The 18,599-nt window shown below is 43.5% G+C and overlaps 1 protein-coding gene across 1 annotated transcript in view; it reads left to right on the forward strand.

The window, feature by feature from the left end:
* LOC118424890 (von Willebrand factor D and EGF domain-containing protein-like) overlaps positions 1-18,412 on the forward strand; it is a 23,144-nt gene extending 4,732 nt beyond the window's left edge. Inside the window, exons 3-23 of the mRNA XM_035833697.1 lie at positions 1,441-1,682; positions 2,233-2,375; positions 3,056-3,228; positions 4,628-4,794; positions 5,659-5,706; positions 6,265-6,369; positions 7,939-8,061; positions 9,471-9,677; positions 10,377-10,643; positions 12,450-12,509; positions 12,688-12,968; positions 13,224-13,313; positions 13,485-13,853; positions 14,313-14,392; positions 14,756-14,837; positions 15,532-15,741; positions 15,932-16,143; positions 16,637-17,090; positions 17,509-17,883; positions 17,987-18,244; positions 18,383-18,412. Of these exons, the coding sequence (XP_035689590.1) occupies positions 1,441-1,682; positions 2,233-2,375; positions 3,056-3,228; positions 4,628-4,794; positions 5,659-5,706; positions 6,265-6,369; positions 7,939-8,061; positions 9,471-9,677; positions 10,377-10,643; positions 12,450-12,509; positions 12,688-12,968; positions 13,224-13,313; positions 13,485-13,853; positions 14,313-14,392; positions 14,756-14,837; positions 15,532-15,741; positions 15,932-16,143; positions 16,637-17,090; positions 17,509-17,883; positions 17,987-18,244; positions 18,383-18,412 (3,976 nt within the window). The remainder of the gene's footprint in view (positions 1-1,440; positions 1,683-2,232; positions 2,376-3,055; positions 3,229-4,627; positions 4,795-5,658; positions 5,707-6,264; positions 6,370-7,938; positions 8,062-9,470; positions 9,678-10,376; positions 10,644-12,449; positions 12,510-12,687; positions 12,969-13,223; positions 13,314-13,484; positions 13,854-14,312; positions 14,393-14,755; positions 14,838-15,531; positions 15,742-15,931; positions 16,144-16,636; positions 17,091-17,508; positions 17,884-17,986; positions 18,245-18,382) is intronic.
* The last annotated feature ends 187 nt before the right edge of the window (positions 18,413-18,599 follow it).

Raw genomic sequence — 18,599 nt, forward strand, 5'->3', positions numbered from 1 at the left:
CCTAGCCCTAACCCCAACCCTAACTCTAACCCTAACCCTAACAGTAACCCTAACCCTAAGCCTAACCCCAACCCTAACCCTAACCCTACCCCTAACCCTAACCCTAACCCTAACCCTAACCCCTAACCCCTAACCCCTAACCCTAAACCTAACCCTAACCCTAACCCTAACCCCTAACCCCTAACCCTAAACCTAAACCTAAACCTAACAGTAGCCCTTACCCTAACCCTCATGTACACACACCGAGACGGAGGACACTGCGACCTGGTGGGTCGATCTTGGTCAACCGTACAGCATTGACAGGAACGTACGCAGAATGTGGAGTCCGTCATTAATTGCAATATACATACAATAAAATACCAAGTATCATGAAAACCCATCCACAGGTTCTCGAGTTATGCTCTTGACCTACATTAAGACCCACAAACACGAACGAACTCATATCCAATTTCCAATTAAGTTAAAATCACTGATCCACAAATTGTTGTCAAAAAAGATCTCTGCTTCTATAAAAAGAAGTCTTTGACTTTGACTTGACTTAATTGACGAAGAGACAAGTCATTACAAGGGTCTGCCTAGGCAGCTTGGGGCTGGTAGCGGCAGAACCTACAAAAATGCGGACGAACATACAAAGAAAGTCAAATCCAACCTTTCTAGATACAGCCAACACTAGTATTCGATTAGCCTCCTTTTACGATATTTTATCACTGTTTATTGTCACATGTTTCTACCATATGCTTGCAATAGCTTCAAAAAGCTAGGGTCAGGGATAGGTTTAGGGTAAACCTTTAAACATGCATATCTCGAGAACAAAGCACCAGTTTTCTACGATCTTTTTACCAATCAACGAAGTACCAAGACACCTTTCCAATGATAGCAAGTTTCCTGACTTTAAAAAAAGGCTACGGTTATTGTCATGGTAAGGGTTAAGGTTAGAGTTAACTATTAAACACGCATATCTCGAAAACAAAGCACAAATTTTCAAAGTGGTTTTCACCAATCAACTATGTACCAAGAGACCTTTATAATACCAAGTTTCCTGACTTAACAAAAAGGGTAAGGTTATTGTCAGGGTAAGGGTTAAGGTTAGGGTTAGGGTCAAACCTACACGCATATCTCGAGAACAAATAAAGCACCAATTGTCAAAGTGGGTTTCACCAACCAACTAAATACAGAGACACCTTTCCGGTGTCACTATATCTGAGTTTACAAACATCTATCTTCAAAAAGCTAGGGTAAGGGTTAGGGTTAGGGTTAAACTTAAAACACGCGTATCGCGAGCTCGAGAACAAAGCACCAACTTTCAAAGCGCTAATTTTTCACCAATCAACTAATTACCAAGAGACCTTTCCAATGATACCAAGTTTGTCGACTTTACAAACAAATAGATTAGCCTCCGGAATGAACTATGAAATAAGCTTTCTTTTTGACACTCCACAGAGTGGTCATCTTCAACCGCCAAGACGAGTGTTGTTGGGGACGAATCAATCCTTTCAACATCCACATCGGGGATTCTGACCAGGTCAGCACGAACCCCAAGTGTGGTGGTGATCATGAATTCGGCAGCCAGAGCCAGAAGTCGCTTTCCGTTCCCTGCCAGGGCATGCGGGGACGGTACGTGGGAGTACGTCTTCCCGTTACCTCCAGGGCACTGACCCTCTGCGAAGTTCAAGTATTTCCGGGTAGGACCATGCTACCTTCACTTCACGTGTGTATGTACTAGAATAGTCACCCTGGGAACTACAGAAAGACAGGAAATGGAGTTCAAAGTTGGTAGGATTAGTAATCCATAAGCCTTGTGTGATAATGACGTTTTCATGTTGTAATTGCGGCATCTTAGGCGTATACAAAATGTATACGTATGTACGCTTATTCAATGCACCTTTATACAAAATGCTGACCTAACAACGATGCCACGGGCACTGAGCACACTGATACAATCAATATCCTCACGAAACCTGAACAAGTAAGATATTGAAACAGTTTCTGTTTACGTACCTTATGACACATGATAGAGAAATTACTTCCTGCGAAACGGAAACCTTCAGTCCACAACCGATTGATTGTCGACACATCTACAACTGATTGCCGACATAATTACAACTGATTGTCGACATGCCTATAGCTTACTAGTATCCTATTTCAGAGAAGCTACCTTGATCTCCACGAGAATTTCTCAATTTCCATTTCGGTTATGAGATGATACATGTATCCATATCTTTATTTCTGAAGTCAATTACTGGCACCGGGTGTTCGCGACTGTAAGGGGGACAGGGCAGGATGTGTACGACGCCTGGACAGCCGGTGCTGGTGCAGACATTAAACACGACAAACACCCCATGGTCGAGCAGTGGGGCTCGTTGGATATCGATGAGGTAACTTTGCCTGTCTTTTTTTAGGCCGTTTGTTTGTATTTCTGTCTGTCGGTTGGTATCTCTGACTGCCTGTCGGTATGTCTGTCTCTATGGCTGACTGTCTATCAGTTGGCCTATCTGTCTGTCTGTCTGTCTCTGCCATGTCTGTCGGTATGTCTGTCTGTCTGTTTATCGGTGGGCCTGTCTGTCTGCCTCTGTCTGTTTGTCTGTTGGCCTGTCTGTCTGTCTGTCTGTATGGCGGCTGGCTGACTGTCGGTTGACCTGTCTGTCTGTCTAACTTACTATCTGTCGGTTGGCCTGTCTGCCTGTCTGTCTGTTAGCCTGTCTGTCTATATGTCTGACTTACTATCTGACAGTTGGCCTGTCTGTATGTATCGCTGGCTGGCTGATTGTCAGTGGCCCGTCTAGGTTGTTAGTATGCAGCACTTCCTTAGTCATTTTGTATTGTCTCATTTTCTTATAGTGATTCATCCTTGTTGTTTGATTCTAAGCTCATGGCATAATCCACCATAACTCAAGCGAAACTCTAATAACAATGTTCTACAAACAGTTGTACTTAGTAATACGTTAAGCTTGTATGTTTTAGAATCAGAAGACTGTATCACTGTGCTCCCAGATAATGTTCAAACATTACCAAGCATTGTTCGAGAATCAAACTCCTATCTATTAACTTCCAACAGGTGAAGATGGTATTTGAGTCTTCTGTCCAGGAGATAGAGCTCGTCTTCAATGGGCAGAACACCAACAAGAACAACTGGTTTACCAAGAACCGCCTGCGGACGTCGCCGTGGAACGACATCAAATCAGAATCCACAAACTATTTCTCTATCGAAGGACACTCAGATCTAAAAAGGTAACATCATGATACTACTACTCTGTTTCCAAACTAAAGCCTCTTGGAACTTTGTGTGATTTGTGTACGCCCATAATAACTAGTGTCGGATAGTGTAATAACTAAGCGCACTTTCACAAACATCCCGTCCATAAGTTTTACACGCAAGGCTTTCGCATTTGTCGCGCGATAGTTTTCAACAGAACTATCAATATTTGTTAGGCTATGTTGATATGATTGTATGGATGACATCATGTAGGAACACAAAAAAAAACTGATGTGAGCATATGAATGAAAAGTTTGGCCAAAATATTTGCCTTCATCATGAAATATATATGTAAGTGGTTTAGAAGGTGGAACAAATGACTGAACATACAGACTAAGGTATACCGAACAATAGATTCTTCATTTTTCTTCTTTTAAATCTTCGTCTTTGATCTTGGAATTGATATTGGAATTAACCTTGGCGATATCGTTTTTGCAATATTCGGCATACTTTTGCTCATTTTGCATCTGCTTTGCACGATTGGATTTTTTTAATGGCTGAAAATTGATGCACGCGCTGATGTCATCCATGTAATAAAATTAAAATATTATTGTCAAATAACAGCAAACTAGCATGTCACAAAATCAAGCGAACATCACAGACATTGCTTACCGTCCAACATGGCGTAAACATTCAGTTCTAACCACGGAATCACGGAACGAATGTAACAACAACTTCCTCACGGTCTAGAACATACCGTGAACCATTTGTTGTACTGGGGCACACAACGGTTGTCGTGCCGAGCCACCACCATAGCCCATTTGGCCGATTCCTTGCATCTGAATACCACGTCGAGCCCAGCGTGAAGTGCATTAGTATCGACTTGTCCTTTTGCAAGTATTGGGGTAGTTTGAAACATGATACACTAAAGAGAGATCAGTTCAATAACCGAATTGGAACGACAATAGACACTGACGGGTCGCCATTTTCAAAACTGCCGCCTTGAGGTCAAAGGTTGTGCAGTGATGCCAACTGACGAACTGTTTAGGCATTGCAGAGTAATATATTGCCCTGCCAAATATTCTTAGGAAAAAGTTACAACTTATGTGACTTAGTCTCTATTTAAGTTCTTGAATAACATAGTTTATACATAATGTTATATGAATTACTATTGCTAAACTTAAAAAAACGACCAATGATGGTATTGTTGATATATTTGTTAACTGGCCTCTATACCTCTGTTGCTATGAAATTATCAGGCACAGACGTGTTACAGAACCACGATTATAGAAACTGAGTCTCTCCAACAAGACAGAACTCCCCGTGCCTCTGAGGGCTCCGTCCGCATGCGTGGACTGTTCCATTAATCAACGGGGGACCTAAACTATTCTAAGTAACCAAATTGTTGTATCACTTTCTTTTTTTTCATTGCAGACGTTTCTTCATCAACCGCCAGTATAATACCTGTGATCGGGACATGGGGTGGCTTCTTGTGGCAGAGGAGGGACAGTCAGCTCCATGTAGTTGGGAGCGGACGTCAGCAAGTCAGCTGCCCTACATCCGGGTCTCCAATGCAGGTAGAGCAGTCAACTGGAACAACGGTACGCGTTATGATAGAAGAACTTTATTGCGCAACGATCGCACACGGTACAATGTAATGCAAGAAGAAAATAGAAGAAACAAACTTATCATCCTGATTACTAAAAAAAGTATCAAACAAAGTACATATGCAGATTATGAATATAGAATGAAATTGATATCCTAATTTCTAGAACAATAAGAGCTAGCCTAAATATTGTATTACAATTGAGTGGGGCTAATTATGATTTTCGGCATTTTTTCTTATGACAAAGCAGTATTTTATATATTTACCTATTTTAGCATTGTGGGGGTTGTTACATCTGAATATATAATCAAATCTGTCTGTAGCATTGAGTTTCTTAAAATCTGTTGTATTTGGTTCGAGGAATGTGAATAACTCATTACGTGAAACATTATATTGTACCTACTGCACATCATGACAAAGTGAAATTCATCTTCAGTTTGCTTTGGATTATGTTGGACTCTCTCTTCTCTCTCTCTCTCTCTTCTATGTCTCTCTCTCTCTCTGTCTCTCTGTCTCTCTCTCTCTCTCTAACTCCTTCTCTCTCACTCTCTTCCTCAATCTGTTCCTGTCTTCCTCCCCTCCCTCCATTTCTCAATCCCTCTCCCTCCTTCCTCTGCATCTCTCTCTCTCTCTTACATTAGACATATGACTCTTTACAACACTTTATATATACACAAAAGACAATAGGGTTACTGTCCACAAAATTTTAATGGATTTTTACATGTAGGCGGATCATCTGAAATAAGAGCTGAGCTTAGTGCTTTTGAAATATGTACAAATGTTATGAACGCTGCTTTTCTTTGCGATTGACTATACTGAGCATGTTCTTAACAATTGAATTTTCTTATGCTGCATTCAGATAATGGTTTTACAACAGCGGATCGCATGGTCATCTATATCGCATCTGGTAAATATATTTCTTCCATTTTGCAAATTGTAAAATTATGTTCTTTACACAATTGTCGGGTAGTAGACTTGATAAGATTAGAATTATTTGATACAAATAGGAACTGACAATCACGTGAAAATTTCGTGACAACTGTGACGTTTACATATGTCGCGAATCGTAATGGTAAAGGTAATCTCATCGCGTTTTGAGTGGGTTATTATCTACTATGTCTGGGACACAGTACTTAGTATTGGGAGGCGGAGCCCAACTCTATTCTTCCACCGCTTTTTACCTCCCAACCAAAGCCAGATACCCATGCATTTTTTGCACCTAGATGGAGTGAAGAGAAGTTGTGTAAAGTTCCTTTCCTAAGGACACGGAGTCTAGCCAGGAATGTATAGAATTGAATCTGTGACCTTTTGATTTCGTCACCGCTTGCTCTGATATTCGACGCCACATAACGCAAATTATTCGGACAATAAGTCAAACCGATATAAACTGTGATGTTCTGGACATTTTCAATCTCATGTCGATACTTTATGTAGGTTTTAACACAATTATTTCGATGTTATACAGAGAGATGCAGCGCATGTGAACAGAACTGCACATACACAGACGGGGATTTCCAGTGTTCCTGTCATGCCGAATATACATTGAACGAAGATGGAACTTCCTGTGACGGTACGTCATATTTTTCATCAAAATTTATGAATGGGTGAATGAACGAATGGCTTTTTTTATCATTATAACCAGATATAAAAGTATATCACAAACACAGAATTGCATTATTACTCTGTGACACTGGAGGGTAACCTCTAGTAACAGAGTCTTCTTTTTGTTTTGTTTGTACGCACAATACACAGCATTGGACTATTCTTATACTGACTTGTCCTTGTTTTAATATAATGGTGGTCAGGAGATATTTGTGTTTACGTTAGTTGCTAGCATATCGCCGAATGCAGGTGCCAAACGGTTCCTGTATATCTCTGACTCGATTAGACGCTTTGCAAAGCTGCGACACAGGGCCCGACGCCAGGCTTCTAGTGTGGGTAGGTGTAGTCTGCTACAGGCCTCCGTGTGGGTTGCGTATATATATATGCAGGACCAAGGATTACGACATGTTCTTCTCTGAACAGCCTCATTCTTGGCTCGTTGCGTTGCTGATAAACCTGCACACCAGGTGCGTAGTCACATGCTGGTCGCACCGCTTAAGCTTGTAGCACCTCTTCTCGCACGGTTTTTTAGCACCGCTTGTTGCACGTAAGCAGTTCTTCATTGAAAGGTCGAAACTCACCAGTTTTCTAAGCAAGTTGCCCTTTTTGTCAACTAAACGTGGTTTACATGTTTGTCCACCATGAACTGCACGCTAAGTAGTTTCACAGTTTTAACCTCCACCAGAGGTTCGTCGGCTAGACGGCTAGAGACAACGGTGGTCTTGGGACGGCGACTTTTGAGAAGGAAACACCTTGTATTTGTGATGTTGAAGTACCGTCGATCATTCGGCTCCTTGCTAGGTTCGTGACGTTTACTACGCTTTATTGATGATGTCGAGGATGATGAGTAGACCTAGCACGATTCCCTGGGGAACACCACAAGTGGTCACAGTTCAGTCCGAGTAGACTCCACAACCATTTGTGGGTTTTGTTTGTGAGAAAACTGCAGAGCCAGTTGGCTTGTGACGGTCACAGTCCAATGTCATGTAGGCTTGTTTCCGCTAGGCGGTGGTCAACATGGTCAAACGCCCGAGGCTTGTGATTGTTCCTCTCGATCTGGTCAGCCGTTTTCGCCTGAGCTGGTTTACAATGTCCACCAGGGAGTGTGTCGTTGGGTGTCCTTGGAGGGAACACGTTATTTTGCACAGGACATTGTGATTACGTCAGCTGTAGTTTTTTTTTTTAATTCGGCGGAATGCCCTCGATGTTCAGGGTGAGTTTCTTCCTTGGTGTGTTAGTCATGTCCTTGATATCTTAATTCCACTTTGATGGGTTTTCTATTTTAAGTACTTTAGTTTTGTTTCTGTTGAATTTTTATCTTGCTTTCCTGATTTTGTTAAAATGGCTCTTGTTTCGCAGTGTTCTCCGTTTTTCTTTGTTACCGGGCTGGAAGGTTTGTTGGCGTTCTTTATACATGGTGCTTTAGTCTTGGTGTTGATCCAATAATTGTCTGGTTACCTTCACTGAAAAGAGCTGGTCTATTTTCTCCATTTATGGAAGTATGTGATATTTGATTTTTTTTTTCTTTTTGTTTCAGACGTCGACGAGTGTTTGACAGAAAATGGCGGCTGTGATCACATCTGTACCAACACAGAGGGAAGCTTCCAGTGCTCCTGTAGTCCTGGCTACGTTTTGAATTCCAATGGGTTGGCATGTGATGGTAAGAATATGTCTTCTTCAATTTTCCTGAAGTGTAAAGGAAATCTAAAACAACATGACTAACTCATAAATGGATAGAAATTAATTGACAACTTAGCCAAGAACGAGTTAAAATGTCCAAAACAATATTTTCTACACATGACAGGCACACTTTTTGCATTATTTTAACTAAGAGGGGCAAAACTACCACTGAATATATATGGCCTACCTAAACTTTGATATACTAACGGGAGGTGCCCCAACACGGTACGCTTTTTCTTGCGCTCAAACTCATGGCGCTCCATCGCTAGTTGCCTGAGAGTGGTCAAATTTTGATGACTGAATTTTTTACACATAGATTTGAACAACATACTTGAATAAGAAATGTATTCATGTGGTTCATGAACCTTTCGCGCTGCGTGTTACAAGCGGCAAACACTGTGAGACAATGTCGTGTATGTAACCTTCCAATTTTGTGCTACGCTGGACAGTGTGCCTAACTTGGTACGATTTGTTACATTTTGCTCTCTTCAGAAGTAAGTGGTAGATTTAAGTACACAGAAAAGAAATTTAATAGTATGATATTTTAACTTTCTTTTGACAGGAAAATCGTGACTGTATGTACTTCTTGTCTCACATGAGGAAGGCTGTACCTAGAACAATCCAGCTGATGTTTTTACGGCAATGGACTGAATGCACTGATTGTGAATGCCCGACTAAAATAACCATTACGAAAAAACGACACCGCCAACATCAACAAAACTCTGTCTGATTATATGAAAATATCATCTACATCTCTCTATCAAGTCTTATTTTCATATTAGACAGCACGAATCATTTGTTACAGTCAAATAAATCTTTGGAGCGTTCTCTAGTCTGCCACCTTCACGGCCACACTCCACAATGGTGGCAATGTTTATGTCGCTTCCTTTTGGTTGCTTTTCTACTCAACAAACATTTGAAGACCCATATTCATAGTGTTTTATGGAACTATATTTATGTGTATCATGGCAGTTGTGTGACTGCTTGGAATAGTTCGTATAGTTAGCGACACGAGCCGCCAAAACGCAGAGGCCGGTGACCTCAGTGATTCAGCACTGTCAACATTTCTGTTAGAATTCTGTTTTTAGAAAAACATGAAGTAAATATGTTAAAGTATACTTGGAATGCAAATTAAAGCTGGGTGCATGGACTTGGTTTATTTACCTTTGTAATCAGCATAGTCAGTGGCAACAAACACGGTGTACTTATGGATAATAAGATCGGCAAAAAAGCCATACCGTCTTACGACGGGAACCATCTTAGGGCGACCCCCATTACAATACATACTTTCAATCCTGATTAGCCTCGTTTTGGCGGAATGGCCCCGGAAATCCAAAATGGCCGCCATAACTAGAAAGATGTAACTTTATTTCTTTCCCACCTCCACAGACGCGTGTCTGACGGCCACGCCCCTGTATGTTCCCCACCGTAGTACCGCGTACGCCACGGAACAGGAGCCGAACGTGTGTGATAATGACATGGAGGAGGGCTGGTACCGCTTCACTCACGCTGGAGGCACCATCCCCACCAGCTGTGTACCGGTCTTCCACTGTAGCACAGAGTATACCATATGGATGAACGGTTCACACCCAACTGGTAAGGTTTCTAATCCGGGGCCCGGCCGGGCAGCTTTCGGGAACGAGATATGTATGATATAAAATAAAAGACACAAAACTACACAATGCATTTCTATTTTTCGTTTCCACAAACAACCCGGCAAATGCGGCGGTAAAAATTTGGAAATGCGGCGTTAGAGTTGGGCACAGGATATTACTCTCTAAGCAGACTGGTTCGGTTCCAGCTATTTTAAACATGTTTTTACTAGTTTTTGGTGGGGTTTCTATTCTGTACCGTTTTCCGTTGGTCGACAGACATAAAGAAAACTGTACGAAATAGAAAGACCTAAAGGTGCGTCTAAAGGTGCGTCAAAAACCGCCGCAGCCGAACCTCTGCTTTGAGAGGAGTAATATCACAAACCACACTAACCAGATGTAGCCATACAATCTGAATCTTACGTATTTACCAATGAATAGCCCCCGGCCCTGTATAGCTCATGCACAGATTTGCAGCCCAAGGGCTTTTGAAAGAGAGATGGGCGTAAAAGTAACCCTATACAGCACAAAGGGTTTGAATTACAATATAAGCTATTTTTATTGCTATTATTCATTATTTGCAGAACCTTTCATTGATTGTTTCTTTTGTTGTCATATAATGACCTATAGAACAATTTGGCAAATACAGAGTCTCTGTAACAACGTTGGTAATATCAACAATTTGCACCTTTAAAATACGTAGATGACGACATCGTTGACCGCGTGGCGTGCGTCAATACCGGTGAGGGTGATAGTTGCTGCTCCGACCAGTACAGCATGACCATACAAGTCAAGAGATGCCCCACCCCCGGACACACCTACTACGTCTACAAACTGGTGCCAGTTCCACAACCAGCAAGCACTGGTGGCGGTTATTATGGCTACTACGAAGAGTACTACAACCCCGAATACTACGAAGGGTATTATAACCAAGAATCGACACCAAGTCGATGTACAGCTTACTGTGCAGGTACGCCTTCCTTATTCCAATATCAGCAAATTATGAAAACATTTCTTATGTTTCTTGGGAATATGTGCTAACGTACCAATTAGCAAAGCTAGCATACTCTACACAAAGGGTGGACTGTTATTGATCTGTTCTCGCAGTTTGTGTCACTGTCAGGCTTTCTATTTTGGACTGTTTTCATTTTGTCTGCAGCCAAACAAAAAAGCCTGAAACACGTCAAAAACACTCACTCACTCACTCGTCCTCTTGCACGTGGTGCGTAGAGCCGACTTTCTGTACTGTGGTTCTCCACCATCCTCTGTTCGTGGCTGCTTGCTGCGCCTGGTGGAGAGTGATGTTAATGCTCTGCAGGTCACGGGTTACGACATCCATCCAGCGGGTGCGGGGGGCCCCTCTTGGTCGGCGCCATCCTGCCTTCTTAGGGTTAAAATCAAGTAGGGCTCTGGTGGGGTGCTCTGGAGGGAGTCGGAGGACGTGCCCGTACCAGCGAACCCTTCTCATGGCTGCAAGGGAGGAGGCGGGTGGTTGCCCGGTCTGTTCTCTAAGTTCAGTGTTGCGCACGCGCTCGTGCCAGCGGGTGCCCGTGATCCTCCTCAGGGCTCGAGAGTCAAATCCGTCGAGCCGGGCTGCCAGAGTGTTGTTCATTGCCCAGGTTTCTGAGCCGTACAGGAGGACTGAGATAACTGAGGAGTTGTAGACTCGTTGTTTGGTGTGCAGGGAGATGTGGCGATGTCGCCAGAGAGGTTTCCACAGGGACTGTAGGACAGCTGAGGCCTGGGCGCGTCGTTGGTTGATCTCGGGTTTCAGGTCACCAGTCTTGGAGATTATTGACCCAAGGTACTTGAATGCCGAGACGAAGTTCACGGAGCACTGGTTGAAGATGAGGGGCTCAGGGTCAGGGCCATCTCCAATGTGCATGAGCTCAGTCTTGCTCCAGTTGATACTGAGGCCAAGCTTCTTGGCCTCCTCATTGTAGACCGTGAGGGCTTCTAACAGTTGGTCCAGGCCATCAGTAAGCAGGGAGGTGTCATCCGCATACTCCAGGTCTGCCAGGTTGTACTGTCCAAAGGACACTCCAGGGACTCGTTCGCAGACCTTCGTCATCAAGTAGTCAATGACACAGTTGAAGAGGTCCGGGGCAGCCACACATCCCTGTCTGACCCCACTGTTGATGGTGAACCACTCCGACTCTTTCCCATTCACTCTAACGCAGCTCTCCGCAGAGTTGTACAGCTGCTTGAAGAGGGAGATTGTCTTGTGAGGGGCACCAAGCAGTTTCAGGATCTTCCAGAGGGAGGCGTGGTCAACAGTGTCAAATGCAGCTCGGAGATCTATGAAGGCGATGTAAAGGTGACGGTCCTTTCTGAACTCCCGAGCCTTCTCGATAGCCAAACGGAGTGCGGAGATATGGTCCGTAGTAGAACGGTTTGGCATAAATCCTGCCTGTTGTGGGCGCCGTCTGCTCCTGATGGCGGGGATGGCTCTGGTGAGAAGGATGCGGGTGAAAAGCTTTCCTGGGATGGAGAGTAGGGTGATGCCCCTGTGGTTACTGCATACCAGCTGGTCTCCCTTCCTTTTCCAGAACGGTAGGATGATCCCTCGTCTCCAGTCATCAGGGAGTGTCTCCAGGATCCACACATGGTTCAAAAACAGCCGGAGTTAAAACTCTACTTGGAGCATAAGTTAGGAATATGGCACATGCTGATGACAAAATCACAACATGTTTCAATTGAGTGAATCGTATTTATATTTGCTCACTAAGCATTTGTTTGTTGTTTACAAGCAACACTTGTCTGTGCTTATCTACAGGCGATAGCGAGCCTTGTCCGAACGGTGAAGAATACAACGTGTTCCATCGAGCCTGTGGAAGTGAGTTCCCTTTTCATATTTTCGGTTTTGTGGTGGTGATGTTTTTGTTGTAAGAACACATGGAGATAGACAGCAGCATCTTAACGTCTAGCTTAACGTTTAAGAAACACAAAACAGCACATTTACCGAGGCTTTGGAACATGTGACTTTTGTAACTTCCCATTCCTCCTGTTTGCAGACATATTTCCGTTGTTCGCTGACAACGTTACCCTCCACCCTCCTGAGTATGAAGTCAGCGCCAATCAAGTGACGTTTACGTGTGAGGTCCAATACGACCCTGATGACGTCACTGCCTGGTTTGACGTCATGTTCCTGTTCGATAATGAGTACTTTCCGGACGTGCCTAACGTGACCCTGACGGCCGGGAAAAGGCGCGCAAAGATGGACGCCAGTCATCTGGGTCTGAACCAGCTGTATCCGAACGTGCCGGCCTCCTGGCCGTCCAAGATGGGGAAGGACGTAAGTTAGACATCCAGATTGCTAAATCTAATCTTAAATGTTCTTTGGACTATAACCATTCATCCGCAATAAAATCTGTTCATGTATCAAACCCCATGAGTACGTACGGTCTTTTCAGATGGGAAAAGCATACCGGAAGAGCAAACTAGCATACTATTAGGTCGATGAATATATATTTTATACAATGGCTAGTAACACAAACTACGCCATGCTTTCTAATATCAGTGCCAAAATTGCGTTTCTTCTCTCTCTAAGGTTTCTTGTCAAGTAAGGTCCTACTGGGAAGGTACCCCGGATGTGAAAAGTGAGTGGCAGCAGAGCAACTCTTACTGGGCAGGCATTGAGGTAATGTCAACTTCACTAACTCTATAAATCTTAAAGGCAGAGTATTTCAGATTCATTTGGTGGTAAATTGGTGACTGAATTATGTAACAAGTCTGAATAGGGTTTGAATAAATACATACGTTAACGTCATTCTTACTTGTCAAACATTCTGTTTTTGTGTTTCCTAATAAGGCCGGAGGCACTGCTGAAGTTTACGAGTCTGCTGACCACTTCAAGCTGGAGCTGACCAGTACCGTCCCCTTTGTCTGCGAAGGTGGGGCACAAAGGACGGGGCAGTGTTACGCAGACGTTCCCTTAGCCTTCGACTCAAACGGAGACGACGTCTGCGTAGCTGACGGATGTCACGTGAGGTTCTACGCCGGCAATTGGTCGGATACGGAACATAGGGTGAAAGGAGAAGCTGTGTTGGTTGCCGTGAAAGATGGACAACAAGATGGCGACAAGTATATGAGCGTCAACTTCGGACAGATCTCGCATGCTCCCGTTGCGTACAACCTTCCTCACATCTTCCACGGTTACACACCACAGATTAACTTAGCAGTGAGTAGTTCCAATGTATTACAATGTCTTATTTACTATTCTAAACGTGGACTTCAGTTTCAGGTTTCTCCTCAAATTCCCCACGGTTCAAGGACGCCACATACACTCAGCGGAATGAAGCAGCACTACAGTCGTAGGTCACGGTATCTAAACCCAACAGGGTAATATCATCGGTATTGTCGCACATCAAACATTACTTTATGCTGATTGGTCAAAGTAACATTAATCAACCAATCAATGCACAATTAATTTGGCGGTGTGGTCAAGTAGCTGCATTTATTTCTTTTGCTGCTAGGGTCGCTCATAGATGGCCAATTTAAAATCGTATTGATATATAGTATATAAATTACTTGGGTGCAATTCTGTTTGAATCCGCTTACAGACGTCCTTGACACACAGAGAAAAAAATTATGTTTGAATGTTTGGTTGAAGACAGTCTGACTCAGGTTTTTTTTTCAGGTTCGCACCATAGATGCCCTTGAGGCAACGTGCACGTACGCTGGTGATCCCCACGGAGTTTCCTTTGACGAACTCACCGGGTATGAACCACATACACTACTTAGTACTTACCTATAGAGCTGTAAACAAACGGATAGATTTTCAATAAATAACACTGGCTCACCCTTGATTGCTTGGTTTTATTGCATTATATTGACATTTTGCTTGTTTTTGTTGTTGTTGTTGTTAATGTTAGGCATTCACGGTTTGTTCTGTTGTTACATCAAACTAAACCCGGTATCCATGTACAAAACCCTTTTTGTGATACATGTTACTACAAATTTGCTCCCCTTACGATGTTGCCTCCATAGACTCGTATAGTCATTGCATGGAGACGCGACGTAAAACGTTGGTATTTTTCAAAACCTTGTGAATAAACTTTGTGTCGTACCTCCTTTTTCCAGAGCTTGGCACAAACAAATTCACGTCATCAAACCGGGAGAATTCGTCCTGTACAGAAGTACTAAACCCGGCAGGAATTTCGAAGTAAGTGGAAGTGATGACACCATACGTAACGCTAGTTCACCTTTATCCGCGGTAGTAACCTATATCCGTTGATTTTAAAAACAGGGCAATTAGGGATATCACGTCTATTGTAATTTGAATCCGGTGAGTTGATATCCCTATTATAATTACCTAGTTTTTAAAAACAACAGAAATAGGTTACCCGCGGATAAAGATGAACTAGCATTATGCACACAGCTGCATTGTATTATAATGTATCGTTACAGATAATGTGTTGAGTCTTAGTCTTCGACAGTGTCTGTTGCCTTGGAATCTTTTATCAACATTATACAAAACAATCAAGTATGATTTTATTGCATGTATGGCATATAGGAATCGACAATAGTAAAGGATACAATGTGTGGCAACTTGTAGATACAAAACAGTTTAACTACATGAGTTAATATCCAACAATTACTAAGGAACTAATCGCCATTTTATGAATGATAAAAGTATAAACAATCGAGCTAGCGTTATGCGTGCTATGCCCTTGAAGATTATGACAGTATGCTGCTCCAAGAAAGCATTGTCTCGAGTTGTACATAAATTGACCGATATAGATAGAGATACCAACAGGACATGATCGTAACATATTAAACATTTCTATCTTGGTATGTGGTAACATTGTATCAGACTTGCATTTGATAGACTGTAACATTATGTAATCTCTATGAAGGTACACTCTCGGCTCAAGCGTTGCGGTAGTGGAAGATACACGAACAAAGTTTCCTGTAACTGCGGCGTGGCAGTGCGTGAGGACAATGATGTGGTGATAGTTGACTACTGCAACAGGAACTCTCCAACCATCGCCTACAAGACATCAAAGGGAGGGCCTCTCTCTCCGGGAGTTTTAGTCACTCAGGACAGCAATGGGAAATACATCAAGGTAGGAGAACAAGACGTTTTTCTGATATAGTCATCAGTACTATTTTGCAATATAATATCTTCGTTTCTATCAAAACTTTTTGTATTATTTCACATGTCTAAAGTACCTCCCTTTGTGAGTTTACATCATACCAATTTACCATGCCAAAGATAATACCCACAGGAAATTAATACTGTCACTATCTTTGTAGATTTCGATGCCGTCCGGTGCGTACGTGGAAGTGGTGGGTTCTGGTTTCGTCACCCTCCGTGCACACGCGCCGGGGATAGACAAGGGGTACACCGAAGGGCTCTGTGGATTCTTCGATGGCAATCCTAGAAACGATCGGAGGATGCCGGACGGCTCGACCTCCCGCCACTACGTTTGGCCACGATGGCACAGAGAGTTCTCCCTTGCTTGGCAGTAATTTGATAACCCTTTACTAATGTAGCATAGTATGTCTCTACTTCTTCTACTGCTACTACTACTACTACTACTAACGTAGTTAATGTGCAGTCACAGGAGCGCGCGTATATCAAGTCCACATATGATGTCCGTATTAACATTTTTTCCATACGCAGGCGTACACACAATACGTACCTCATACGCATCTTAATCGGTTTGGGGCAGTTTTGGGTACGCGAACTGCCCCGTACTGTGCGTATGCCTGCGTACCTGAAACGGATACAAAACGATTGAGATGCGTGTGATATGCGTATCGAACGCACGACTGCGTATGAAAAATGTCAATACGGACGTCCTACGTGTACGGACTTGATGTACACGACACTGTTGAACTATCATGCTAAGACCAACGTTGGTATTTGCTTGCAAAAACATATGATTCATTCAGGGCTATGTACCGATGAATGGCAATACTATCTGCCGTAGTAACTTCTTGTTTTGTCCTTGCTAGAATTCCGCGGGGAGAGAGTCTGTTCGACGTTGAGTGTCCAGAAGAAGTCACCAATCCGCTCTCCGAGTCACAGTTCTGCACGTGTGGGAACAGGGTCGAGTGTAGCCCGACCAAAACTCGCAAAAACAACCACTTGAACCCAGCTTTGAACGTCATCCATCCGCTTCAAGATGAAAGAAACAAGAACTGCACTCCGCCACCGGAAGTGATCGAGGAAGATCCGGATCTGTACAATGACGATGTTTGTGACACGGAGTACGAGTTCGATTACGCTGAAGACGAAGAACCCGAAATTAACGACGAATGGCCGACCCCGAACAGAGGGATCACGGAGGAGGAAGCGACAGGAACGTGTCAGCAAGGAATCTTGAACCTGACCATCGCTGAAGACTGTCGGGATGTGTACGGTGTTGATATATTCTCCGGAGTGGACTTCTGTGTAGCAGATGTGAAAGTGAGTTCTCTCCCTTATGATGGAAACTTGAGGACATTGACGTGTTTGTTCTTTTACACAGCCAATCAAGTCTCACCTGCTTACGTTTCGATGCCATCTTCCTTGGAGCTTCTAACCGGAGTGATGCTTCTCGCAGCCAATGTAGGTGGCGCTTTTGCGACGAGAACACAATCTTAAATGTATCGAAGCATCACTCCAGAGAAGTTCTGAGGAAGTCTGATAGGCATCGAAATATAAAAAAGTGAGACTTTACTGGATATGTAAAATGACACTCCAATGTCTTATCTGAGGAAATTATTTTCGGAAATGAAGAAAACTCGTTTTCCAATTTCACCAGTCTAAGAATAAGAAAAAAATGGTTAAAAGGAATCTGTACACAGATTTTGAATTGTTTTCATTGGTGTACCATTATTTTCAGGTGACTGAAGATTTCCAGTACGTTGACATCATCGTACAGAAGATTCAAGCAGAATGTGCTGAAAAAGCCTACAACAATGTCAGTCTGTACGAGACCAATGATGACGGAACCGCGAAGCCTCCAGCCTTCATCACTGAGAACGTGTGCCCGCGCCAGTGTAGTAACCAAGGCCGGTGTGTGAACAGTACGTGTGAGTGTAACCATGGTTACACGTCTGCAGACTGCTCCATACAGATCGGCAGGCCTCCAGTCGCGCTGGAACTCCCCTCGGACGGGCTGTGTGACGTCAGGAGTCGGCCTTGTATGAAGACGTCCTTCTTCGCTGAAGACGTGATGAACTCGGAGAACCTGACCTGTAGGGTCACCCAAGTTCAGGTTCGCTTGGTTCTCTTAACATTTCTTTTGCATACATTGTAATAGGTGCGTTGCCCTTTTCTATGATCATTACAATGGTTCTTTCTTCCTCTTTGCCCATTAGATACAAGATGGGATAAAGACTGAAGCCAACTCCAGCGGCCGGTCCGAGGCGACGTTCCGCAGTTTTGGGGAGGTGTCGTGCGCCCTCCCCAGGTCTCCTGTACGGGACGGGACACCTGACACCAAGGAAGGCGCGGTGGCTCACGGGATGCTGGTGTCCGTCAGTAACGATGGAGAACGGTTTAGTGAGGAGTTGTTCTTCACCGTGTACGACTCCGTCTGTCAGGAGTGTACTCAGGGAGGGGATTGTACTTGGAAGGTACGTTTTAACGTATTGTCGTAAGTCTCCTAATGTCTTTCGTCTTCTGGAAGTTTTTGGAGAATTCAATTCTCAAGTGACACGACGATTGTCTTAGATGGAAACTTTTTTAATTGCTTTAGAAAATCCTTTCTGTAGACCATTGAACTACAAAGGTCACGTCTATGACTAAGCGGTGTTTGATTTTGTCCACAGCCGGATACCTGCATCATTCGAGGGCACTGTTTCAGGAATGAAGACCCGAATCCGTCCAACATTTGTGAGCAATGTGTGCCGAGTCTTTCAGGTTCAACATGGTCAGATCGGCCGGGTAGCTATCTCCTACGTACCTTTTTTGTAGGATAAAAACTGAAAA

The sequence above is a fragment of the Branchiostoma floridae genome, chromosome 10 (assembly GCF_000003815.2).
Source record: "Branchiostoma floridae strain S238N-H82 chromosome 10, Bfl_VNyyK, whole genome shotgun sequence".
Classification (NCBI taxonomy): Eukaryota; Metazoa; Chordata; class Leptocardii; order Amphioxiformes; family Branchiostomatidae; genus Branchiostoma; species Branchiostoma floridae.